This window comes from Chaetodon auriga, chromosome 12 (assembly GCF_051107435.1).
Source record: "Chaetodon auriga isolate fChaAug3 chromosome 12, fChaAug3.hap1, whole genome shotgun sequence".
In the NCBI taxonomy this organism is placed as follows: domain Eukaryota; kingdom Metazoa; phylum Chordata; class Actinopteri; order Chaetodontiformes; family Chaetodontidae; genus Chaetodon; species Chaetodon auriga.
Genome location: NC_135085.1, coordinates 15,208,225 through 15,234,219, shown reverse-complemented (window position 1 = coordinate 15,234,219; position 25,995 = coordinate 15,208,225). Strand labels below are relative to the sequence as shown.

The 25,995-nt window shown below is 41.8% G+C and overlaps 2 protein-coding genes across 5 annotated transcripts; one reads left to right on the top strand and one right to left on the bottom strand.

The window, feature by feature from the left end:
- Positions 1-220: 220 nt before the first annotated feature.
- Positions 221-4,425, bottom strand: psma8 (proteasome 20S subunit alpha 8). The gene is made up of 7 exons (XM_076744530.1): positions 4,217-4,425; positions 2,882-3,008; positions 2,559-2,683; positions 2,237-2,359; positions 1,990-2,109; positions 814-876; positions 221-725 (listed from the first exon to the last, which is right to left on the bottom strand). Exons 1-7 carry the CDS (start codon positions 4,316-4,318, stop codon positions 630-632), a joined length of 756 nt encoding a protein of 251 aa, XP_076600645.1. The 5' UTR covers positions 4,319-4,425; the 3' UTR covers positions 221-629.
- A 492-nt stretch (positions 4,426-4,917) lies between these two features.
- Positions 4,918-19,391, top strand: ss18 (SS18 subunit of BAF chromatin remodeling complex). Of its 4 annotated transcripts, XM_076744527.1 has the most exons (11): positions 4,922-5,112; positions 5,569-5,645; positions 5,740-5,824; positions 6,956-7,112; positions 10,697-10,927; positions 11,097-11,267; positions 11,584-11,661; positions 14,145-14,267; positions 15,893-16,023; positions 16,459-16,521; positions 17,284-19,391. In XM_076744527.1, the coding sequence occupies exons 1-10, from the start codon at positions 5,044-5,046 to the stop codon at positions 16,474-16,476; spliced, it is 1,140 nt and encodes a 379-aa protein (XP_076600642.1). In that variant the 5' UTR covers positions 4,922-5,043; the 3' UTR covers positions 16,477-16,521; positions 17,284-19,391. The 4 variants fall into 4 exon arrangements, with proteins under 4 accessions (XP_076600641.1, XP_076600642.1, XP_076600644.1 ...); XM_076744526.1 differs by lacking the exon at positions 16,459-16,521 and having other exon boundaries at positions 4,918-5,112; XM_076744529.1 differs by lacking the exon at positions 11,584-11,661 and having other exon boundaries at positions 4,933-5,112.
- Positions 19,392-25,995: the final 6,604 nt, after the last annotated feature.

Sequence of the window (25,995 nt, the reverse complement as noted above, 5' to 3'; positions counted from 1 at the left end):
GCAGTACTTGCTTTGCAGTAGGATAATCAATAAAGAGGGGAGGGGAAAAAAAGAAAAAAAACAGGTAGCAAGTGACACTACTCTCGTGTAAGAAACGGGTTGGTGCACTAAGGGTAAAGAAAAAAATCACTGATTATACTTCAACGTAGATACTATCTAGTTAAGCTATTTGGCATAGCAGACTGTTTTAAAATAACTTCATAAATAACTTAAAAACATGTTACAAACAAGTCAGCTTTTATTGAGTATTTAGATTCATAATGTTTCTGAACGGTTTTATTTCAACATTTGAGATTCATCACCAACAGAGCTGTTTGGTGAATGACATAAAAACATCCTGTAAGCAGAGTTCAAGATCTAAACCCTAACTTGAGATCAATGCGTGTGCTTTTAACACATCAGTCAACTCAATAGCTGGAAGTACAGGAAATAGATATTCTTTGCAAATGGTACAGTATCACTCTGACACGTGTTCAAAACATGCGAACATCAACAGATCTCAAGTTATGATTTAGCTCTTTATAATGTAATAAATGAGGAGTCGACCCTCTAAATTGGTCTAATATCTGCAACTCAAATATGCTATTGACATCTAAGTGCAACAAAGGAAAAACTTTCAGTTAACTGTTTCAAGTGGACTTTTTCTGCTTCTTCTTCTCTGCCTCTTCCTCTTTTTCCTTCTCAATCTCAGCCACCAGGGTCTCAATTTCCTTAGACTCCAAAATCTGCAAACGGCCAACAAAAGCAATTATTAAACTTTCAAAATAAAGTAAATAGTGACACACAAGCCAAACATAATCTGCAGCAAATCACCTTCAGTGGCTGATTCCGTCTGATCACGGCAAGTTCAATATTTTTTCCTCCTGACTGGACAACCTGCAACAAAACAAACAGTTTAAGTGACAAATCCCAGCAAATCAGCATATACTGTATAAACTACTGTAGCCTCTGGCTCGAGGCCATGTTGAGAGGCTGTGAGACAATGTTTTGAGAGTATTTAAACGCTTTAAATACAGCAAAAGAGTCCACGACTACAGTGACTACTTCATGAACTATTTGCTTGAACAGTTGATTAACAGTTTAAAGTGGAAACTGACAACTTTTCAAACCCTCCCTGGCTTTTCAAAATGGTATTAGTGTTGGTGCCGCTGTTGCAAAGACAACTGGATCACTTTCCATTTTCCTCAGAGCCAAGCAACTACCAACATCACATGATACACTGCACTTGTTCCCAAATGTCCGTGAAGAAACAATCAACAGTGCTTTGGAAATAAGAGCAAAAAAAGAAGCATGTTCACTGAAGAGGTAAAGTGAAATCATCATTATTTTATATGGAATAACAGTTTGAGTATTGCTTCGCACATAGAAGTAACGACGGCAGCGGGTGACATTGAGATGGAGGGGGGCGGGAGTAGAGGAAACCATGAGGAGAAAAGGTGTAAATTCATTCATGTAGCCTCTAATGGAGACATGAAAACAGTGGTGCCAACTGGAATGGATCACCAGTCATTCGTTACTTTGCTGGGAGGTCATATCCAGTGTTAGACAACATTGTATCGTGGAAGCAAGGGAACAAATAATGATACATTTCAGGGGAAAGAAAGTCGGGTCCATTTAAAAAACATTTAAAAAAAAAAAAAATCACTGAATGTAACAATGCACATAAAAGCTTGAGTTTTGGTCCTCTGAAATGCAGTGTTTAGTTTATTCTGCACCTCAATGTGATACGGGATGAAACCAGGGACATCAGAGACCGGTCTCTCTGTATTAATTCACACAGTGGTGATGTAAATATTTCTAAGGTGTAAAAAATACTCCAGCTTCTTTTTCGCATTTATTATTTGTGACATGCCTCATATAAAAAGGTCTTTGAAAGACATATTTGTATGGAAGTGGGGTAATCCTATGGTGAAGCACTTTAGTGATTACTTAGTTTCAATATGTGTGGATTAGCTACATATACTATACTAATACTAAATTTGACCTTACCTCAAGCAAAGCTTTGATAGCCAACTTGATTGCCTCGTTGTCTCCCGCAATGGCTTCATCTGTGTAATTCTTCTCCAGGAACTCTCTCACCGTTTTTGCGCTCCGGCCAATTGCGTTGGCCTGATTTTTTTTTTTTTTTCCAGGAACAACACAAATTCAATTATTAATCAATTTCATACTCACAGGGTACTTGTCTTACAAGTGTAGAAAGAAAGCAAAGTCATGTACGAAGAGGAAACTCACTGACCTTCCAGGCATGGTAGGTTCCTGACGGGTCTGTCTGATACAGCCTGGGAGTCCCATCGTAGTCAAAGCCAACAATTAATGCAGAGATGCCAAAAGGTCTGCGCCCGTTGCTCTGAGTGTAGCGCTACAAATACGATGCATACACAGAATGATGTGACGGGAGACTCTTAGAAAACTTCAGTTTCACTTTCTGTGACACATTATTAGCTGAAGTAAACTGAAGTTACACAGCTTATGTTCTTGTCCAGTGAATGTGAAATCTTACAGATGCCTTTCAGTAAATGAACAGTAAACAATAAATGTATAGTAAGAGAGTTAAGGACCTGTTTCAGTGTAGCGATGTAGCGTGTGATGTATTCCACTGTGACAGGGTCCTCAACAGTTAGCCTGTGGCTCTGGCACTCAACCCGAGCTCTATTTATCACAATACGGGCATCTGCTGTCAGACCTTAAAAACAGTGAAAGAGGTTAAGTGGCTACGCACCATACAGGTAAAATACAACAGGAAATTTAAGTGACAAAAGTCTAATATGACATACAGATATCTGTGATGATGTGGTGTTAGTGACAACTGATCTTAGCCCACTATGTTAAGTTACATCATGAATGTTTTATTCAGTTATTGAAAAAGTTCTGTTTGAGGTACCTGCAAATGCCATGCAGACATGCTCGTCCAGGGCACATATCTTGCGGACAGTCCTTTCCTCCTGCAGCTTTGCTACAGATTTCTTCTCAACGCCAAGGACAACGATGTCTTTACCTCTGATTCCCACCTGCACAGAAAAAAATAACCCAAAGTTATTCCTGAACATTTGCAACACTGGCCAACTATTGGTGTGACATACTGAGCAGAAAAGTGCACATATACAGAATGTCAGAAGTTCAGTACAGGGCTTTATATTCCACATCATCTTTGGTATCTGAGGGGGACCTGGTTTCCTCATTATAATTTCCCACATAACTTATAAGAAAAGGTTTCAGAACAGGTTTTCAGGTACCCAAACAGACTCAAGAGTACTCTCTTTAGCAACTGTTGTGACAGTTTTAATTAATCAATTTCAACACCAAATTGATCAGTTGAGCAGTCAAGAAGAACCACAGTATTTACTCGCTTTGCTTATAATAGAAGTGTGTGGAAATAATATCCTTACTTTGATGGTTCAGACGCACATCCAACAGTCTTATTACATTTTTATACAGCCTTGCATCTCAGTTTATTCAACAAAATTGGTGTGCTAGTCATTAGATTACTACCTAACAATTACTCTTAAGGTTCCTCACTTTTTAGGGGTTTGACAGTTTAACGGTGGCAGGCACAGGATTCAAGGACTTTGGTGCAATTCTGAAGTTTGATGTAGCAGCTAGCTAGGTGGCTAATTTTTCCTGAACTTCATATACAATCTACCAGTTTACAGTTATTATTTCAGAAGTTGTAATGAAGTGAAGAGTAGCTGAGGTGGCTGCAACTACAGTGGCTTAACGAGTATAAGACAAACTTTAAGTTAGCTAACACATTTACCATCGACTTTAGTGCAACTGTGGTGCCGCCCCGTGAATACAAGGGAATTATCATGTAGACATAACCCTATGTCTTTACTACCATGTAATGTTTGGCGCAATTAGGGAGCAAAATTCAACTTTGCTGATCGCGTTAACAATCAAATGTTGTTTCAGTGAACTAGCGTTATGAGGCATTATCACGATGAAACTGAAACTACTGTGAGAGTGACACAGCGACAAAATGCTAGTGATTCTCTCTTTACATGTTCAGTAATTGTTAACATCTGTTGAATTATGCGTGGTAGTTGCAGATCGGAATTCAAACAAAGTGACAAAGTACCTGAGTGTAACATGTTGTGGTAAAAACAAAACTGACAAAACACAGGAGTAAAGAGAGTGTCTGCTGGTCGCTAGCTTAGCTGGTTGGCTAACTGCCTTTTGCTAATGTTAGCATTTGCATTAGTTTCATTTTATGACTTACCGCCGTGGAACCTTTCTTTACAGCTTCTTGTGCATACTCCACTTGAAAAAGATGACCATCGGGAGAAAAGACAGTAATAGCTCTGTCATATCTTGCCGCCATTGCACTGCAATACCAGTCGAATCACAATAAAAGAGGAAACTTCAACCAAATGATTCAGCTAGTTAGCATGTATCAGCTCAGTGTGCGAGAACTGCCGTATGCTGAAAACTGCGCCTGCGCATGACCTCTAAACTCGGGCGATACCAAAACTAAGGGCCTCGTAATGAAATACTTAATTTCATTTAGTCATTTCATTTAATTAATTGATCGTTGGAAATGTGGAAAGAGAGTGTAATTCAAACACATGAAACTAGAACTACTAAATATTTTGTCAGAACTAATGCCCCCAAATGCCTGCATTAGTGTTATTAATATTTTATAGAAATATATTAAAGCTCCGACTTCGTTTCCCCTTTTTGTTGAGCGGTCCATTTCCCGTGGCCTTTTGGACTAGATCTAGACTGTACCATTATATGAAAAATAGGTGAAATTGTAATTCAATTCAGCCTAAATATGTTTATTTTCATTCATATAACAAAATCTATAGAAATAATATTCTTCATCTTAACTTAATTGTAACGTCACACATCCTCGTTTAATCGAAATTAACAATGATGATCAACTACGCTTTCAAACATGCTGTAACCCCCCCCAAAACGGACCACTGCATTACGAAATTGCATCCTATTCTGAACTGTTTGATCTGAGTTCTACCGATTTGTTAAGTGTGTTGGCTACTTTTCACTTATATGCCCTAGTTCGCTTTAATTTAATAGAGTATCACCATGTCGGTGGCGTTTGCACCTCACAGGCAGCGTGGGAAGGGTGATATAACACCCGCTGGAATACAAAAGGTAATTCATCTTTTTAGCGCGACTCAGAATGGAGGCAATGGCATCAGACGCTGCTAGCCGTTGAGCTAATCAATGTAGCAGTGCCCATCCAAGTCTCACAGTGAATAGATCGGGAACATTTTTGCAGGGTCAAAGCGCGGTGAATACGAACCTCTGTGGAGTCAGGGCGCCATGTGTAGACGATGGGTTTTAGGCCGATATATCAAACCAACGTATAATTGTATTTCATATGAATGGAGGCCTGCCGTTTTGTTAGCTAAGGACAGCTAGCTAGCGAGACGCGTCTTTTGTTAGCTAGAAACGCACACTCACATTTAGCAAAACGCCCCCCATTCTCCTCGTTGTTTTCAAATTTGGGCAGAGTGACTATCAGTAAGCAAAGGACTAACCCTGCCAAATTGCTCAGCATCACTTTTAATCACACGTGATGTAAATCTCTGCTTTTACTTATTGCAGTTACTCGACGAAAACAACCAGCTGATCCAGTGTATAATGGACTTCCAGAGTAAAGGAAAAACAGCAGAATGTTCACAGTAAGTTATGAAAATCCCCCGTTGCCTTCGCGTTATAGTAATTTCAAGTTCACATTAAATCAAAGCCTGTATTGATGACTCCCCATCTGCCCAGGTATCAACAAATGCTGCACAGGAATTTAGTGTACCTGGCAACGATAGCAGACTCCAATCAGAACATGCAGTCTCTCCTCCCTGCGGTGAGTATCGGTCCCTGCTGATTGTTTTGATTGAATGAATTGTGTATCTAACAGTGTGACTTCTCTGCCTCAGAAGATAATGTTGAGCCCACCTGCTAGTGTTGAGCTTTTGTGTGAGCCCATGTTCAATACAAGTCACACAGGCACTGGTTCAGGTAAATCATTTGAAACAGTGCTTAAGGCACATATATTTAAAAAAATCAATCCTGAGCAGATATATCAGTGTAATATTACATTTAACTAAGAAACGGTTGTGTTACACTAATAGACCGCCTGGCGTGTCAGTTCAAATGTATAATTTCCCAGGCTGAATAATGTGTAAAATCTTAACAGTTTAATTGCAAATTTATAGTGTCCTAATTTTTTTTCTTCTTCATGTCAAATCCGGTCCTGGTTTCCACTAAATGAAAGGGAAACCAGTTTAAACACATTCATACCAATTTGTTTGTCACAATGGGTACCACTGAGCCTGTGTGCAGCTGTTGTTTAATGTCTTATGCAGTTCTCAGGGGAGCCTTCCATAGTCTGAAAAATTGACCCCAGTGATGTCACTGAACATATTGGCTTTTGCTGCACCAATGTGACCATTATTATTATTATTATTTTTTTTTTTATCTGTCATGTCCCCTAACTTTATCTAAATTCAATATAAATGCACAGGACTACTCCTTAAATTACCAGTTTTACCTATTGACTTATTGTAGGAGGGAATCATTTGGGTTTTCTGAGAAACCCATTATTCTCGGAACCGTAACCCCATCATATCACGTTAAGCTGCAATAGATCAGATTGAAGTTATTATTATAGTGATATGTGTTAAATTTGATACATCTTTGTGCTCGTGAGCTCTCAGTGCATTCTCTTTCTTTTTAATCATTGATGGTTCCAGGCTGTAACTTCATTGACAGCCTATGTATTACACGGCAGGGCTTTTTGTTTTCCATCTTTACATACACGGTGTCTTTTAGAAATCTGTATTCTTTACTGATTAAGGTACATCACAGTTATGCTCGGTTACAGTGATCTTGCCTTTTATCTGCTTTCTTCTTGAGTTCTTTTGAGTGGTTCAAGCTCAGATGTGTTTTCTCACCAGCTGATGTGTGTTTTTGTGTCTATGTTGTGCGCCTGCAGCCGCCCACTCAAAACATGCCCATGGGCCCTGGTGGGATGAACCAAAGTGGACCCCCTCCTCAGCCTCCTCATGGTCACAACATGCCCTCTGAGGGTATGGTCAGTGGTGGCCCTTCAGCCCCACACATGCAGAACCAGATGAATGGACAGATGCCTGGTAAGTGACCCCCCACCCCCTCAACTTCCCTCCCTCGTATTTCTCTCTTTTCTTTCCCCTTCTTTTCCCTCAGTCCCTGTCTCACTTGGGTTGCCTAGCAACACCACAGAACTGTGAGGGAGGTCGTTCTGCTGAAGGATGATGTCACCCATTTACCAGCTCTGGTGGTCTTGGACTTTTACTCTGTTTGATTATGGTTATCCTCTCCTGTTCTGGTTTATTTCAGTGTGGGCTTTGCTAGTTTTTGTGTTTGCAAATATATTTCATTATTTTCTTTAAACCCACCACCACCACCAAATCATAGAGCTAGTTTGAGATAGTATTTCTTTAAAAGACACTGATTGCTGTACCACACAGTGACTACATTTACATGCACAAAATATGCCGATTTTGCCCTTACTCTTAAAAAGGCGATATTTCTACTAAGCTGTTTACATGACTAATGAAAATGAATATTCCATTAAAATTCCTGTTTACATGCAGCTGTGCATACTCTGATTAACGAACACAGCCTCCCTCTTTCATTTGCTCAACCACCTTCTTGAAGTGGTCGGCGTTGTGATGCTTGTGAATATCCAAAAACCTATTGATATCCAAGTCTTGCATAATGTTTAAAATTAGTTGTGTTTCTCCCTCCAACCAGAAATGTTGGCTTTTCTTTTGTACATGTGTCTCTGTCCTACACTTTCAAACTGCTGGCTAGGCAACACACAGAGCTAACCATAAATAGGCAAGAGGCCGTGAGTCGCAAGCTGTGGTTTAAAAACCCCAGTTCAGACTGCATTTTCTGATGGTGCTGTATACATGTCTAAAAGATGCTCCTAAAATTCAGAATATCCAAACAGAATATGACTTTTACATGACCTGTATCATATCTTGGTAATGGTGAAATATTAGTGTGCATGTTAACATAGTCAGTGATTGCAAATTTTAAAGGGTAAATGTCGAGAGCACCATATAAGAAGGCTAGAGGATGTGCCACTGTGGGGTTGCTTTTCCACTGCCATGGTAATGTTCACTTATGCTGCAGCATGCTGTGCCTTTCTGGTTTTAAGATTCCCATTTAAACCTCAGAAGGGGGAACATACAGTACATTCTGACCGACAGTATTCTGGTATTACTTGAAAGCTTATGATGCTTCCTGCTTAGATCTGAAAGGCTGAACATGTCTAGTTATTTTGATGACTAGAGAGTCGGCACCATCTTTAAGATTTTGGCTAGTTTAGAGCCTCTTCACAAAGGAAGTGTTGACATCCATTGGAGTTCCTTTTTCCTTGTAACTTCACAGACTTCATTTAACAGATAGGAACCTCAGCGTTCTCAGATTTGCTCAAATTGCCATGTTACTGGAACTGTAATGAAATCAGTTTCAGTGTTCGTATGTGTTATACCCACAGGGTTGACTTGGTCCTTACTTGATAGAAATGTGCCTAGATTTAATTTGAAAGACTCGGTAGCTTTTTGTGGATAGATCAGCTAGAGCTGGGCGTTATATTGGTTCACACCTAATACCGGTGTTTATTTTTGTTATGATATGAATTTTTAATAGACCGCCACACTGGTGTATGTGATTACACAACGTTCAGAACGCTTCGCCGTGCGACACTGTTTCAGACGGGACCGGTTTCAATGCTGCACTTCTAAACGCGCACGATGCGGGGCGTGGTGAGGGTAAACTGTAGTGCTCTGGTGTTACGTTATGGAGAAGATGGATGGGATAGACATCGAAAGTTCCGAAATCGAAGCTGCAGAATTGGTAGAACATGACGACACAGAAGAACTTGTGCCAAAAAGAGGAGCCGTGTCTGTTGTTTTTTTGGTTTTAAAAAAAAATAGCAAGCGTCATCGAGCTAAAGTTGTCGCCGGAGGCGGCAACACAAGCAATTTGCTCCACCACCTTAGCCGCAAGCATGTCTTGAAATATCAAGAATGTTAAGAAGTTAAGTAACACGAGAAAAGCAAAAGAAAAATCGAGCCAAATGTCACTTCAAGACGCGTTTGCTAGAGGGTTCCCTACAACAGAAAAAGCAAACGGTGGATCGATTACAAACTCTATTACCATCCACCTAGCCAAGACATGCTCCCACTTAACACTGTAGAAAAAGAAGGCTTCAGGCAGATGATCAAGACAGTGGATCCCAGGTATGAAATACCGAGCAGAAAATACTTCAGACTAGTTGCAATCCCCGACTTGTTCAATACGAGCGCCGCCTGTACAGGGGGCAGCGTGAGATGTGCGCAGTTCAGATTATCAATGCTAACGCTAGGAAGCACCAATCCTAACTTGTAGCACATCAGATTGATGGGGAGAGACTCAGCTAAAAGCCTCTACCAAGCATTGCCACCCGAACAAAACATAATTCATACAACAATAAATTATATGTGCATGTAATAAAAAGACGAAAATAGTGTACGTCCACTTCAGAGTGTCTGCTCATTTCACCACTTCAGGCAAACCACACAAGCCTGCTATCATACGGAAGCAGAGAGTTTGATGATCACGAAGATGTCTGCCTCCTCACTGTGCGACAAAAACTCGCCAAGTTAGCAGCCAAACAGTGGCAGAAAAAAAACTTTGCCGAATCATAAAATCTCTTACCTTTGCTGTTTTGTGATCAAAGGTTATATTCCAGCTTGAAAAAACACTGCTAATGTCTCCTCCTGAGACTCTGTGTTAGTTTGAGATCAACCCCGAAGGTCCTAGTTGTTTACATAAAGAGGAGGGGGTTTCTAGAGTGGGGGAGTGCTCTTCATGCTATATACTATCTCTGAGGTTTCTTCCTCTTGGATTGTCATAGGTGTTACTATGGTGAATTTGGGCACTGCCCCTTGAATCTCTTGACTCTGACTGGTTGATAGAGGTGTCGATCATCAAAATTGACCAATGGGTTGCTACGCTATTGGCCGTTGTAACTGTGCAGTTAGTTTCACCGCTTCGTCGCATTTAGGCATAAATGGACAGAGCCCTCACAGAGGACACAGCCCGAGGTGTTATTTTACTGTTTTATTTGCATTTCTTCCTTTTATGAGAGATAAGAACAATAGCAAGCAGAAAATGGCTGAGAAAGTGTTTTCAACAGAGGAGTTTCTTCGTATGCTTGTATGAGACAACGGTACTCTGCGTTGGATACGCCCAAATGAGCGCCTGGACATACTTGTGTTAAAACATCTGTCTTCCAGATGAAAGAAAAAAAATATATATCATATACCGTGAAACCATTATAACTTGGAAAAATACCGTAATATACATTTTTGGTCAGACCGCCCAGCACTAAGATCAGCGTTGAATAAGAAAGAGGATTGAATGAAACGAGCATGCAAACACAAATGAACTGGTTAGACAGAGGTGCAGGAGATTAAGTACAGTTACTTACAGTTTGGGCGAACCTCAGACATTCAATACATCATCAAGTTAATTTTATTTGTCACATGCCATTCCTGTTGTGTAGAAGCTCGGCCTCAGATCACAGTTATTCACAGTGTAGCACAGTGCTCATATTGCAGCGTGATGGAAATGACACACGTGTGCTAAATATTTATGTCAATTTTCAGAGTCATGAATTATCTCTGTTGTTGTTTTCCAGGGCCTAATCACATGCCAATGCAAGGTCCTGGTCCAGGCCCCAACCAGCCCCCGAATATGCCCAGTGGCTCTATGAATATGCCCCCCAGCAGCCATGGCTCGATGGGTGGTTACAATCACACCGTCCCTTCTTCCCAGGGCATACCAGCGCAGAGCCAAATGAACATGACCCAGGGCCAGCCCATGGGAAACTATGGGCCCCGGCCAAACATGAACATGCAGCCCAATCAAGGTAAAATAACTCATTTGTTAGTTTCCACATGGTTGTGTTGATTTCAAGTGCCTAATCACTCGTCATACCAGTGGTTGCTGCACATCATTCACCTCCATAAGCCATACACTGCATGTATGGGTTTTCTGCAGTGCAGTTTGAGAGTTAACTCTTTGTCGATGTACCATAGGCCCCATGATGCATCAGCAGCCTCCCTCCCAGCAGTATAACATGCCTCCTGGTGGTGCCGGACAGCACTACCAAGGACAGCAGAACCCAATGGGCATGATGGGTCAGGTGAACCAAGGGAACCATGTCATGGGGCAGAGGCCAATGCCGCCTTACAGACCCCCACAGCAAGGTATACCCCTCAGAGTGTGTCTGTTAAGTGTGCAAGTTGTGAGTGTTGGTCTTTCTTCTCCCTAACCCACCCTTCTGCATTTCTTACTCTTGTTCTTCTCAATTTCCTCTATTTCCTCTTCTCTAGATCACAGACACATTGATGACTAAACATGTAACCTAAAGCCTCCAATCATAAAATTAGTCAAGTGACCAAAAGAAAGCTTTCTAACAAGAACTAGCGGCAAGGAATCCATCCTCTCTACTCTCCCCTCACACAACCGATCCAACAACACCTTGAATCTACTTGTGTGTATGTTGTGTGTATGTGTATGTAGGACCCCCTCAGCAGTACCCAGGGCAGGAAGACTACTATGGGGACCAGTACAGTCACGCAGGACAGGGAGCCTCAGAAGGTAGGAGAACCCTGCAGTCACTTGGAGAAAATCAACCAAAAAATGAACCCAGGAGCTGTGTTAAAACACAAATGATGCCAAGAGACTGTGACAAAACCCAATATTTCAGTTTCTTCATTATTTTCTGGGAAATCAAAGTGACTTTGGGCTCTAACAAAGATAAAATAGGGCAACCAATTTTGAGGCCACATGCCAGGGTGCACCTTATTCCAAAAGGTGCTGCAGTCCATGGATAAGTTAGCACCTACCCAGTCTTGTAATGTCACCCCGCCCCCCTCAGCCGTTGGCAGTATTCATATTCTGTTAGTGCTTCTCAATGTGCCAATCTCCACTGATGAGAAGCAGACTGCCAGTCTTTGTACATATACAGATTTTGTGCACGGGCACTATTGGACAGTGAAGTCCTTGTCATTAGCAGCAGAGCAGCTAAGCAGTGACTTAAAAAACCACCGTTTTTGAGAAATATGTTACAACCACATTGCCCTCTAAATATGACACGTGAGACCCTGCCAGACTTTTTCCTGGATTTTTTTCAGACAACAATGGCAAAGGCTGGAGAATACGCAGGCGTTCATGACTTACACAGTTTGTGTGTGTACCTTAAGTGTGCCGTGCGCTCAAGTGACAAGAAAAATCATGATTTCCCTTTTTGCTTACCAACTTGAGGGCAGACAAAGAAAAGGGCCAGAAAAGCATAAATGGGCACAGAGCCTGAACATTCTTTCATTCTCTAAAAGTGACGACAAGGATGATGAAGAAAAAGAGCCTTCTAATGTGACCAGTGAACAGACACCAACAGGTGGGACACACAACATGGAAGCTATTAGAAAAATGCTGAATATTAATAACATATCTAAGAAAAAAGTCCAGTGTAGTATTACAGTTCTGTATTCATTTGTCCCCAGGTCACATGACATAGAAGCCATTGAAAAACTGCAGTTATTTTCTATTCATTCTATTATTTATATAGAATAGTTTAGTTAGAGCAATCAAAACAGGAGAGTTACGTGAGACCGCTTTCATTCATTTTTTAAATCAGAATTTTCACTAATATGGGCAAGTCAGCATGAAGGAACTTTGGCTTTATCTCAATCAAACTATTTTTTTGATGGTCCCTAAGCGACTGAGTTGGCTAACCAACCCCTTACTGTCAGTGCTGGGTGAAGGTAGTGCATACTTGGATGTCACTTTACTGGAGTACGTGCGAGAAAACGTTGCATCCTGCCTGACAAATGGCTGTGGGCAGATCCAGTCTCGGCCATGGACCGATAGCAAAGCCTGAACGGCAGAGCATGTGCAGAGTAGAACAGATTAAGACGATGCTGCTGGAACTAAATGTTTTGTTGAATATCCAACTCAAAACTTAAACAAATTTATTGAAAAAGATCAAAATGTAGGTTACTGAGGTTTGACATCCAGTCCCATTTACTCCTTTAATTTAATTTAACCTTCATCGCTTGCCTTGATCGTGAAATTCTGAAATTTCCCCGTCGCCTCCACACTCCACACACAATGTGCGTGCCCATGATATAGGGGCAAAGCAGTTGCTGATAAAAGGCACAATAGTTTTTGGTGGCCTGTAATGCCAAGTCGGCCCGTCTTTGAGTTAGACAGGCAGGGAGAACCCGGACTGCAGATTTTCCACGTGTATTTCATAATAAACAACTCCTTTTCTTTCTTTGTCCAATTAACATCGACTTAATGTTGTTTGTTTTTGTTCCGTTTTCTCTACTGACTGCACTATTTTCCTTTTGACCTTTCAAACTCGTGTGTCTTCCTTTTTTCAAGTAAAATCCAGCCATTTTGAAGAACATGAAACATAAAAAAATGACCTCTTTAAACGTTCATCTTATCAGAGATTCTCGGCTTTTTTGAAATTCCAGGTAGTACACACATAAATTGAAGGTATTAAGTCAGAGTTTGCCTCCATCATATCCTGATCAAAGCCTTGTTTGGCCCCATGAGAATCCCTCACAACACTGCTATCATGGAAGGGATCTTCACACCTTCCTCTAATGTGTGGTCATGAGATGCTGACATTGTTTTGTTTTTATTTATTTATTTATTTAGTAGATATGGATGCCTTTTAAGCTACCATTTGTGTTCACAAAGTATAGAGTAATACTTAAAAATTGAATATGTAAACACTCAATATCTCCTCCAGCTCAGATTTATACAGTTCTTGATTCTTGATCCTTTCTTTACTCTTGAATTTTTTTTTCTCTGCTATACTATTGTATCATTTACTATTAGATAGTGTATAACAGTATCTTAATACACAGTGCTGTTGTGTTTTTAATGGCTGTGTCTGTCAGCCAGTGCATTGATTGCAGGTGCATCTTAACAGCACTCTCCAGGTGGAAAATTGATTTCTTAATTAATAGCATAGAAAAAAACCCTTATTCAATGTCTACCTGCCTGATTTGCTGTTATGCTGTAATTGTCAAAATGCTGCTCACATTGCCTGCTGTTGCCCCCTGAAGGTAATGCCCAGTATGGCCAGCAGCAGGAAGCATACCAGCAAGGCCCTCCCCAGCAGCAGGGCTACCCGCCTCAACAGCAGTACCCGGGTCAACAGGGCTACCCACCACAGCAGCAGGCCTATGGTGAGTTACCTTCTGTAAAACAGGGGCTCATATTTCTCCTGTAGGAGGCACTGTAAGCTCTCTTTGGCTACCTTTTTTAATGTTGAATAATAATTCCTCCTGAGTGAGTCGATGGTTACTGCCCCTTGGACATGTAACTGTGCCAGATGCATGTCAAGACATCATCAAGAGCAAGGAATTAAAGGACCGCCTTAATGAATGGTTGGGGGATTGGAGCTTGGTGGAAGAGAAATTTAATCAGTAGTGGTGGTTGGCACCACATTAGCATTTCTCCCAGTGCTTCAGTTTGATATGACATGCTGGTCTGAGGGAGTCGGAGAGGTGCTTTGGCTGATGGCTACAGACACTGGGCAAGGTGTTTGCAGACGTGTCAGCCATAAATTTTAAACTTGCATTTTAGCATTTTGGATAAATAGTGAAGCAGTGTTCAGTGTAAATATCCAAAGATTAGCAAACATCCATATTAAAGAACAAGTGTAAGTTAAGTGCTAGTAACTTTTTACTGGAAATAGTGTAACATTTGATCTTAATTGAAAGATTTCACCCAGCAGTCGTTCTGCTTTGGAGCTCATGACAGAAAAGGCAAGCTAATACAAATCTGGGAGACTAAAGTTAGAACGCTTAATTGACTTGTACCTATTCCGTATTCTGTTATGTTTCCTAATTTCAGGGTATTAGCAATGAGCGCATGGCTTTGGGATTTAACCATTTAACCAAAGCGAGTAAAGTAATGGATGTTTTAAAATGTACCACACACAGTAGCAGCACTTTGGTCTTTTTCTTCCTCATCCCAATTTTCAGTGGAACTTTCCATCACTCACCCTCTGTCTGAACCACAGCTCATGTTAGTAATGAGCTAGCGGAGAGGCAGAGGCTGTGAGGTGAGATCCATCTGGCACACACACATGCTTTCTCTCGCAGGCCCCCACAAGGTTATGCTCAACAGCATAAGGCATTATGAGCGCCTAACGATGCTGCGTGGGCCTCATTTGACTTCAGCCCCAGTCAAGCTTTGCTTGGTCCTTCGCAGCACCTGCATAGATAGCTACAGAGTACGGGGGCTGATGAAGTGATTTTTTTTTCCTCCTTTTTTTAATGAAGCCCGCTCCTCTAATGAAGACCAACAGAATCCTTGATGTCTCCTTGCATTAGGGAACCACCGCCCGGCTCCAACCTGACTCACTCATTCTCATTCATTACTGAGTCAGGCGTTGTGGAGGCAGCCTAAATAAATGGGTCTGACATACCCACCATCCTCTCTTTGTCATCCATCAGATTTTTTTATTGCAGCCCATTAGTGATGGTAAACTAACAGGGATTCCCTAGAGTTCTCACAGTAACAAGTAGGAAACGGTTAATGAGCAAAACTTTGGGCCATTTTCACACTGCGTTCCTTCGTTTAAGTCAAAACCTGAGGTTGATTGTCACATCTCTTTCAAAGCAGGTGATAAGACCAAAAAGTTCACAGCATTAAAAGACAAAGCAGGCGCTCCTCTTTTTATCGTGTGTCATAGAGTTGGGCTTGACTGTTATTCAGTGCTCGTATATCTGTTTGATGTAATTGTTTCAAGCTTACTCTGTCGAGCATACACCGTTTTAAGTTGAGTTCTCAATTTTTGCCGTAGGTCCTTCCCAAAGTGCCCCAGGACAGTATCCTAACTATCCTCAGGGGCAGGGCCAGCAGTATGGGGCCTATCGCCCTCCTCAACCTGGACCCCCACAGGGCCAGCAGCAACGCCCCTATGGCTATGACCAGGTGAGTATACCCACAACACTGGACAGTCACAGAGGCTTGTTTATACATTCGTCATAGTTTGCCCTTTATTATGTTGATTGCCAGACTTAGTTGTATATATTGTGTAATGAGACCAGAGAGCAGTGTGAGTGAAGTTACAATGTAAACATTAAAAGGTAGTATGTTATGCATGCTGTCATCATATTGGGGGTTAAAGCAAATCCAAAAAGTGTGTATGTGTTACTATTGTCTTTAACTTGTTAATTTGAATGATATATCCTGGCTAATATGGAATGCCAATTCAGTGAAATATGAGGGCTTTAAGAGGATTCTTCCTTAAACGTGATGCAGACTGCTCTAGTGTTTAAAGGGAGATCTATGTGTTGCCCTGTATTTCCTTTGGTCTTATGTGGGGACCACAGCTACACTTTGATATCTTTATCTTTGAATATTCAGGGGCACATGAGGAAATAAAGACCCAGGGATTTGAACCCCTGACTAGCTCTGTAAGAAGCAAAGGTAATGGTTGCTGTGAAGACCTCAACGTCCAATCTAGACTTTTGACCACCTAGACTTAATTTTGCATTTATGTTTCTTCTGTCTCTCTTTTTGTCTTTATCTTTCTCCCATCTTTCTCTTTTTCTTTCTTGAGCTTTTTCTTTTCTTTTCTTTTTTTTTTTTTGTACTCTTTTATTTTGTTATTAACCAGGGGTCGAATTGTAAGTCATGAGGTCCAGAAACACAGCATGCTTAGTCTGCAGTGAGACAGCCACAAGCTTCATGCTTTGGCTGTAGCCTTAATCTCTGCAATTTGCAACATTGGTTTGGATGACTATTGCGCTTATGATAACACTCATATATTTGAATTGAAATGTCACGTATATCAGAATGTCAAACCAAATTTGCTTCCATGGTATTTTCCATTAATGCAAAACACATATTTCGACCCCTGTTTAGAAATGCATCAACTACTACTGTTCTTGCACTGAATTTGTCTCACTTGAAACTAGTGTCCACTATTTAATAAAGAGTATCGTCCTCAGCCATGCTGCTGCCGAAACCTGAGGTATCAAGTTAGAATTTAGAGCTCACAAGTTGTGAGGCCATGCTGCCACCTGCTGGTCAATACCGGCAAATGCAGTCATTAATCATGGTTTGCAGTAGGATATGGTTGAAACCACAGATGTTTGTTTGCACCCTATTGAGATTTGTCAATGTAAGTTCTTAGACTCCGTTTTTCAGAAGGGCAGTAACGCAACTCTGTCACATTTCTCTCCACAGGGCCAGTATGGAAATTACCAGCAATGAGAGATGGTCACAGCAACCCACACAGCTCTGCTCTGATCTCTGTCTGAGCCTTGACCCCTGGTCAACTGCTAAGCAGACTTAAATGATGGTTGTAGCTCACTGAGATTCTCTCAGACGCGAACGTACAACACTCAAAACTACAAGATACGTTTCCCCCTCTCTTTGGGCTCTTATCCTTGCCTCTAAAATGTGTTCTGTTTATCATGTACATTGGCTCGATAACGTCAAAGTCCATGACTCACTCTCTGGTCCAGTATGTCTCAAAGCAGCAATGCCTTAAAAATGGAAACTGCCTTATCCTTTAGCATTGCAGATTGTGAAACAGGCTAACAAAATTTTGGATATCAGAGATGATTTAAATGTACAGTTTCAATCTACTGTGGTGCATTGTTTCTCTATCCCTCAGCTCCTTGTTCATAAGAAGCAATAATGCCAGCAGTAGGGAAATGTGTGGGGCTTGAAATGATGCACCAGACGAATTTCCCGCTAGGCCATGGTACATGTCTTGATGTATGTGATGATGTAAAAATATATTTTATGCTTTTTAGATCAAGCTAACTTTGTATAAGACATTGGAAACTAGTACTAAAGCTGTGTTGTTTATTTCATGAAGTGTACGTGTCGATGTTTTTTTGTTTGTTTTTTTAAACTGATCTTTAATGATGATCCCATCCAGCACACTTTGTTTTGTTTTGTTTTTTTTTATATTTCTTTGTTGTGTTGACTTGTATAACTATTCAATTGGATCTGCTACTTCAGTGACGTGGACACCGTATGAATTGTTTGTGTGGAAATGTAAATTGAATTGACATGCACAGATTATTCTTTGAAGGACAAATTCGAACAGCATACCTGAAATTGGAAAATGTGTGATGTCTGTAAACACATGAAGCAAATCGCTGTATTCTGTGTTATGAGCTGTGTATTTAAGTCAGTGAAAATATACACCAAATTTGGATCACAAATGCATTGTTTTTGTACCACATGACCAAGTAATGGCCACTGGCCTTTATTTGACATATGTGCCCAAAGAGGTGAAATGTAGCAGATGCCACTGCGAATTGTAAGTTAATGCTTTCTGGAGCCTTTTTTTTTTTCTTTTTTCAATACAAGCTTCTCAGTCTTGTCCATTGACTGCGAATTGGTGGATGATAATAAACTTGATTTACACAGCACTTTTCAAAACAGAGGAAGTGCTTTACATGGTCGAACCAGGATTAAAACACTTCAGGACTGAGACAAATAAGATCAGGCATTTGAAATAAAATGGAATAAAACCCCAAACAATAAAGATAAAATGAGATTTGTTGCAGGCTTTTTTTAAAAAAAAAAGATGTTTTGAGAAGTGATAGAAAAGATGTCACTGATTCAGCGAGCCGCAGATCCTCAGGGCGGGGAGTTTCTGAGCTGAGGGGCCTTGACTGCAAAAACCTGCTCGTCTTCAGTCTTGAGCCGGGACTCAGGAACAGCCAGCAGTGCCCTGCCTGAAGATCTGAGGACGCACCTTGGCTCATAGGGGAGCAGCAATTCTCTCATGCAGCTGAGAGCTGAACCATGAATTGCTTTAAAGGTGATCAGTAAAATCTTTAAATCAATTCCTAAAACTGACTGCTAACCAGTGAAGAGAGGCTAAAACAGGGCTGATGCGATGTGGGAAAAGTCAAACTGCGTATTTCTGACAAGTACTTTGTTTTGTTAGTCTTGCCGATGCTGGAATCCCCTTCTCCCTTTGAATAAACGTCTAAGTTGATGTCATTCAAATAGTGTTGTGTGTGAATAATAAAGTTACTGTCAAATATGTAACATAAGATGTGAAAATAATGTTCTGAGATGGATTCCTTAATTTCACAGTAACGACTGGTTGTGCAGTTTTATATCACTGGCTTGATATCCGTTTTATGGTGCATACTTTATTGATCCCATATGTACAGTGGCATAAAGAAGAGGGATTCATTGTCCTCAGATATTGTTTATATGGCTGTTTTAATATTTTGCATTCTGCACCCCATCCAAGTGGTCACATTTGTGTCATGGCAATGTATAACTGTACATTACAATAAATTGGAAGAATCTTTAATATATTTTTGACTTGTGTTATTTATAGCATTTGACCTTTTTTATTGATATGCAGTTAATTAATACGCCAAGCACAAAATCATTCATCCCGGCCACAACATAAACAAGATGTGCACTATTGGTGCCGTCATAATGTGACAGTTTGATATAATTGTTTTGTCTTCATCTGCGATTGGTAATCAGTTTCCAACTGATAATGACCCTGCACCGCTCAGCAGCATGTCTGCTTTGTCCAGATGCATCCAGAGAGGTCCAGAGCACATTTACACCCAAAATTACCTTCCGTGTCCCTCTTTCCCCTTCTGCTCCCTCCAGAGAGGGAGAGGGACTACCTGTCACATTGGGGGGAGTGATACAGATGGTACACCAGATGTGTGGCCGAAGCACGTGATGGGAGAGTGGTGCTGGTGTTAAGAGGGCCACAGACTGCCTGGGCTGCCCCGGTGCCGATGATGAGTGTTTGTATGCGAGTGTGTGTGTAAACGTGGCTGAGTGCAGCAGACGGGCTTTAAGAAAAGAGGGGAAGTGTGAACTTTCTAAATGTGCCTATGTATAAAATTTGTGCGTGCACTTGTGTATCCCTGCTCAGGTTTAGTGGCATCTCCTAGTCACCCCACCATCCTGCTGCTCCACAGCTGGCCGCCCCACCCTTCCCAGCTGCCACTGGGGCTCCCCCCGGCCCCTCCGCTTGGCAGAGCTGGCGTTTTGGGCGCTCCCCCACCAGTCCTCCCTGGCAGCTGCTGCCCTCAGCTGTGCTCTTGCAGACGGTATTGGGGTCGGACAAAGTCACTCCTCCTGTGACTGTGTCTGGGGCCGTTGGGGGAGGATGAAGAGGCGGCAAGGAGACTCTTGCCTCCTATGCAAGATCTCCTTTAAACGCTCCTAAATTTAGGTGGATGGACTTGTAACTAGAGGTGAAGCAGTGGAGGAGTTCTGGTATGAGAGTGAATTTCTGGGTAGTTTATTAATGTCTAACTTACGTAACTGTAATACAAGTGTAGCCTTGCACAAAAGATGTCCTTTGCTGTGTAGTTCTAAATGAGTTATTCAGAAAGCTTACAGGGCAGGATTGCTCCATGCATGTTCTGTGATGGTGAGGCAAGTAGTGGAGTGGCAGCATCATTTAAGAGGATGATTATCTTGTTCAATATTTTGATAATTATAATTCAGGGCACCTTTCAGAGGAGGCTCCTAACCACTGAGGGGAAAATGACATTGTGATCATAGCTGGCAGGCAAGATGTGATCTCTCTCTCTCACACACACACTCTCTCTTACATACACACACACACACACACACACACACACTAACTCTCCCTTTCACTCTCTCATACCCACACTCTCAGTGTGACAGAAAGTCTATGGGGAGGTATAAGAGGTAGTTATGGGGGGAATGCAGCAGCCTCCACAGTTTAATTGGAGATGTGTCACACTAAATAAATGGTGCAAAAACAAGCGCTGACTGGAGGCTTGAGGGAGGGGCCCTGGGGATGCAGCCTGTTTTATTGGGCAGGAGCTTTGCACCGCTCCAGGGTGAAACTGGGCTATGCACTGCTGAGATACCCTCCAACCACCAAACCACCAGGCCTCCCAAAGACTACTGTGGAGGAGAAGACAAAGGCATTAATTTCACTCGGCAGAAACGCATCTTATTGGTGCTGAGGAGAAGGTGTGGGTGAACTCGGTGACCCGATTGTTCCTCCTCCTCCAAGAGGCATATCATCGTCCTCATCTGCACTTTCAATTTCTGCACGCTGGCGAGCAGATCCATAATTGTAAAATCTCTCTCACTGGCTCCTAGATCTTATGTATGTCAATTTATGTTTTGAGAGGACGGCAGCCAACAGCCTCCAGCCAATCCTATTTCCCTGTGTAATCCATACACGACCTCCAAGTTACCAGGAGAATGTGTTTTCCAATATTCTATCAATGTTGATATAACTGTTGTCTCGCTTTGCTCATGCGGCGTGTGCGTGGTCGTGTTTGTGTGTGTGTGTGTGTGTGTGAGTGTGTGCGCACCTTAGATTCTAGAGTTCATGGCACGAGTTTTGATTTACCTCTACAGTGTGCCGCAGTAATTGGATGTGACACCATTCTCTCTGCTCTCCCTGGGGGATATAACAGGAATCTGACTATTATGGCCCCAGTCATGAATATGTCACGACAGCTGCAAACAAAGGCCCGTGATTTGGATAAGGCTCCTCTGTATGTTGTCTCTGCGCTGATATATGAGATAAATGCTGCAAGGCTAAATGAGTTTTCTGTAAAGCAATTTGCACTGTTTACAAAGAATGATTAATTGCCATTGTTTAGAGAAAAAAAAACTATGGTAGAGACAATGTTCAATATTACATGTTCGTCACTGCGCCTGCCAGATACATACTTGCCTCACAGATATTTGTCTAAGCTATTATATCTAGTTTCAAAACAACTGAAAAGATTTTTTGGACCTGACATACACAAACAGGGCGATCCCCTAGAAAGACATTGTTTTGCATGCATCTGATGTGTAGTGCTTTGTTTAAATCCCATCGTTTGTTGAGGGTTTAGCCATCAAATCAAATTGAGTGTGCTGTTTTGTATGTGTTCTAGCCTCATAAAAGTAGTCTCTGGGTGAAATAGCAGGTATGCTGATATCAGTATTCCCACAGCCTGCATAATTGCTGTAATTTGCTTTCCCTTTGGGTAATCTGTAAACATGGCTGTTTTGATGTTTTTGGCATCCTCCATTGGCTGAGCTCTCTACTCCTCCAGTGGAGCCCCCATCCCAGCCCAGGGTGACACAAATAGATCCTTCCCCAGAAGGCGCACGTAGTTCCACATGGGCACAATCAATACAGCCTAGTCATCACTGGAACTGTGGCGGTATTAAAAGCACCCCGTGAGCTGGTTCTCACCATGCCAGCGTTTTAGGGAAATAAAGCTATTGATCGTCTGGGGCCTCCAACGGAGCATTAACCTGGGCCCACAAATTAGAACGTGCTCATCTGGACACATCTGCCTGCAATGTTCCCAAAAAGCCAGTCCCAGGGAGAGAAAAGGAGGGCTATGAAGCCTGCTGCTTCCAATGATGAGTAGAGCGCTACTTGACGTCCATGTCAGAGCGGGGGAGGCGTCTGGATGCCCAGGACTTCCATTAGAGGCCCAGGATGGTGGCATGGGTCGATGTGGTAAGGTTTGGTTGGGGGTACTCCATCTCAGATCAGTGTGGTTCCTTCCCCCTGATGTAGAGAGAGAGGGGGCTGACCCACAGTAAACCTGATCTCCTGACTGGAAGGACAATGAGGGAAAGGGTTGCTGCTTCCAATGCTTCTTCCAGCGGTTCCAAAGACTTTGCCTCTTGTGTATGATTTTATATTCAAAAACCAGAATGTACATAATTTTTGTCATCTTTCACAGAAATATCCAGGGGGACTATTCAGATGTTTTTCAGTGATGATTTTCAATGCAGTTTCACTCAACAGCACACCGCAATCGCCTTTTTGGAAATGTTGCATAACAGAACTCTTGGATTTAGTATGACAGTAAGCTGTAATTTCCATTTTCAGATTACATTTTTATTTGTCTGCAAAACCTAGACTTGCACTTCCCTCCATGGCATCATGAGGGTATTTGAGCCATTGATTCAAACGTATCACTTGCTGGGGTGTCATACAAGTCACTAATTATATTTGACTAGGAGATCAGACTCTGGATACACAGATGGAAACACAAACACAGTTATGTGCAACTACGTGCACAGACATACTTTTAGTAAAGCCCTGTTTTTTTTAATAATCATATCTCCCTGACTACAACGCACCTTCATTCTTCTTTTGGAACAAAATGCGATCCAACTATGAATTTTCCGGTTTCATTTCACCCCTGTTCCATGTTTAAATGTCACACACTCACGGCATAGCAGAGAGTTCTGTGCTTAAGAAACATTTGCATGATTAGTGTTTAATGATCAAGAGAATCCATGTATCTCTCCTAACAACACAATTCACCAGCTACGCTCAAGCAGACAGAGACACTTTGGAAACTTTGCCTCTTTTTTCTCAGCCTGCCCTACCAGTGGGAAGCCTGGAAGTTCTCTGCCCCAGTTCTCCATGTCCTTGAGAGTTGTGCCTTCAGGCCGGGGCTGGTGGGGTCCCGCGGTGCACAATGTGTGCTTCTCTCTCAGGCTCCCGCTGTACTCCGCCGCCCCTGCATGGCTCTGGAGAGTTGCCAAACTCTGAGGGGTTGTCCGTGCGAGTGGGGGAGCGTGCATGTTACCACAGAACTGCTCCAAACATCTCACTTCCTTCCCCCATGACAGTCAGCCGGATATAAATCACTTTCCTGGATTGGCCGACTACAATGGGATGCTTGGGAAGATGTTGTTATGAATAATCAGACTAATTGCAATAAACAGTGTGAGGTGATGTGCAAATGACGGAGGATCTTGTTTTTCCACATCCTGCTTTTGCAAAGGTTAAACCGTAGGGTGGAGTGTGTGATGCCAGCTTAGTGAAGCCAACAAAAGCCGATGTGAGATTTGCCTGAAATATGAAGACAATTAAATTCTTTGTGAAGAAAATCAGGGTAATATTTTCTTTTTTCCAACATGATTTTACCTTTGTTTGATGATTAAATTAATATCATAAGAAAAGGCAATTACAGAGGGTGGTCATAATTTGTAGCTGTATGTGTTTGACAAATTCTCTTTATATTTTATTCAGTACATATGCAATGTTTTTTTGTAATTAATATGGATATTGGCCGAGAGCAAAGATAAAGATCCATTTTCTAATACTTTGTCCTTGGATTGTACACTCAGGGAATTCACTCCCCTTTTTCTCTTTCGTTTCCCTGGCTAAGGCATGGGGAATTGGTGGGATAAGAGGCTATTCCCTAAATAGCCCATGGCAAGAGGTATCCTGATTAGCATGCTGCCTGCTCTCTGGCAGCAGTCCTCCAGGCCACCAGCGCTATCACTTACGTGCTGTTTGTATTTGTAGTTGATAGTGTGTGCTGTTATAATTGGAATGAGCTCAGGAACCTCGTTTGCTTTTGATCCGCTGCCAGCCACTCAGAGTGCTACTGGGCCACAGCTCTCACCTCAACACTCCCAGTGGATTATGGGAAACTGCAACGCTTATGTTCTAAAAAGCGCCTGACAGCATCTCACTCAAGGTCGAACAATACAATGGTAAGAGTGGGGAGTAGTACAAAAAAAAAAAAAAAGATGGAGGAAAAAGTTGAACAGATATTTGATGCAACACTGGGTATTGAGTCGGGAACTGGGAAAATGGTATTTAAGACTTGTGAAACTAAGAGGCAAATATCAAAGGACCTGTAGGACTGTTTGGGGTAGCTTCAATAACACACAAGGATATGTGGAATTATAAGTCTCTGAAGGCCTTCGTGTAATTCTGCATTTTTATGAACCACGAGCTGAGCTGGTGATATACACGGGCTGAATCTGTGCATTTTCACAACAGACAGTTTGACTGGTCAGAGCAGGAAAAGCACAGGCACTGCAAACAATCATATAATCCTAAAGATTTCAGCCCCGGTTGATTTGGTGGAAGCTGGTGGTAACTTGATTTTACTTACAGAAATACAGCAGAAGAGTACCTGGTGTATCTGCCTGCGGAGCAATCAAACTATGTTTCCTTCTTTTGTAGACCCATTTTTAACAAACAATCATCATCGGTCCTTAATATGGCAGACAAACACTGCATTTCCTGTTTCTGCTTCACAATAAAAGCCACCCTGTGTCTCTCCCATTGGAAGCTTTTATTATGAAGCACCTGTAGGAAATGCTGTAATTGCAGTAGCAGTGACTTCACATAGCTGCTGCAGCGGTGGAAAAGTGAACAGTGATGGTGAGGCGGACATGTTGCATTGTTTCCTATGAATCCCTTGTCTGGTAATCTGAATCTGGCATGGGAATGGCGGACTCAGTGAAAAGTAGTATAATGAAAGGTGATTACAAAGTGTAAATACATTAAATTTGTGAAAAATGCCTACCGTAAAAAACTGAGTTTGATTTCATGAAAATATTATCATTACAAATTGAACAATGACTGTTCAGTTCAAGTGTCTAAGTCGTGACAACTGAAGCAGCTAAATGGAATTCAGCCTTCATTAATTTTATTAATTACACCCGTGCTTTTTCTACTGTGACATGTCAAAATGTCCCCCGTGAAAAAAAAACCCATTACAACAAATCCTAATTCTGTCCTTTACTGGATAACTTAACACACAACGTTAACCACATCATACTTCTGTGATTCAACAGGTACGACCCAAGTTTACTTCCCACAGAATCCTTCATCTGGACCTCATCACAAACCAACATGTCAGATGTGAAGACGACTCTGAACTGATGTATGCTTGTGCTTCTTTTCCTTTCACTCTGCGGCATTTCTACAGTTTGATCTGCCGGCTCAGCACTTTTCCAGAGTGGACCAACTCCAGGGACTTATGGGAGTTTGATGCTCCCTTGCTGCCAAATGCCAGCAGGCCAATGAAAAAAGATATCTGAAACTTCTAAGCTCAATATTTAATCAAGCGCTGGGTTACATTTGCTGTTTGATTAGGTAAGAGAATTCCACCTCCCAGAGTCTTTGATTGCTTTGAA

Bases quoted from the DNA above. Each gene is read 5' to 3' on its own strand.
- psma8 (XM_076744530.1), bottom strand. From the start codon at position 4,318: ATGGCGGCAAGATATGACAGAGCTATTACTGTCTTTTCTCCCGATGGT. The intron at 2,684-2,881 runs GTACCTCAAACA...ACTGTTTTTAAG, and splicing joins TGTCTGCATGGCATTTGCAG to GTCTGACAGCAGATGCCCGT. The intron at 726-813 runs GTGATTTGCTGC...GGCCGTTTGCAG, and splicing joins GACGGAATCAGCCACTGAAG to ATTTTGGAGTCTAAGGAAAT.
- ss18 (XM_076744526.1), top strand. From the start codon at position 5,044: ATGTCGGTGGCGTTTGCACCTCACAGGCAGCGTGGGAAGGGTGATATA. The intron at 5,646-5,739 runs GTAAGTTATGAA...CCATCTGCCCAG, and splicing joins AAAACAGCAGAATGTTCACA to GTATCAACAAATGCTGCACA. The intron at 11,662-14,144 runs GTAGGAGAACCC...TGCCCCCTGAAG, and splicing joins AGGACAGGGAGCCTCAGAAG to GTAATGCCCAGTATGGCCAG.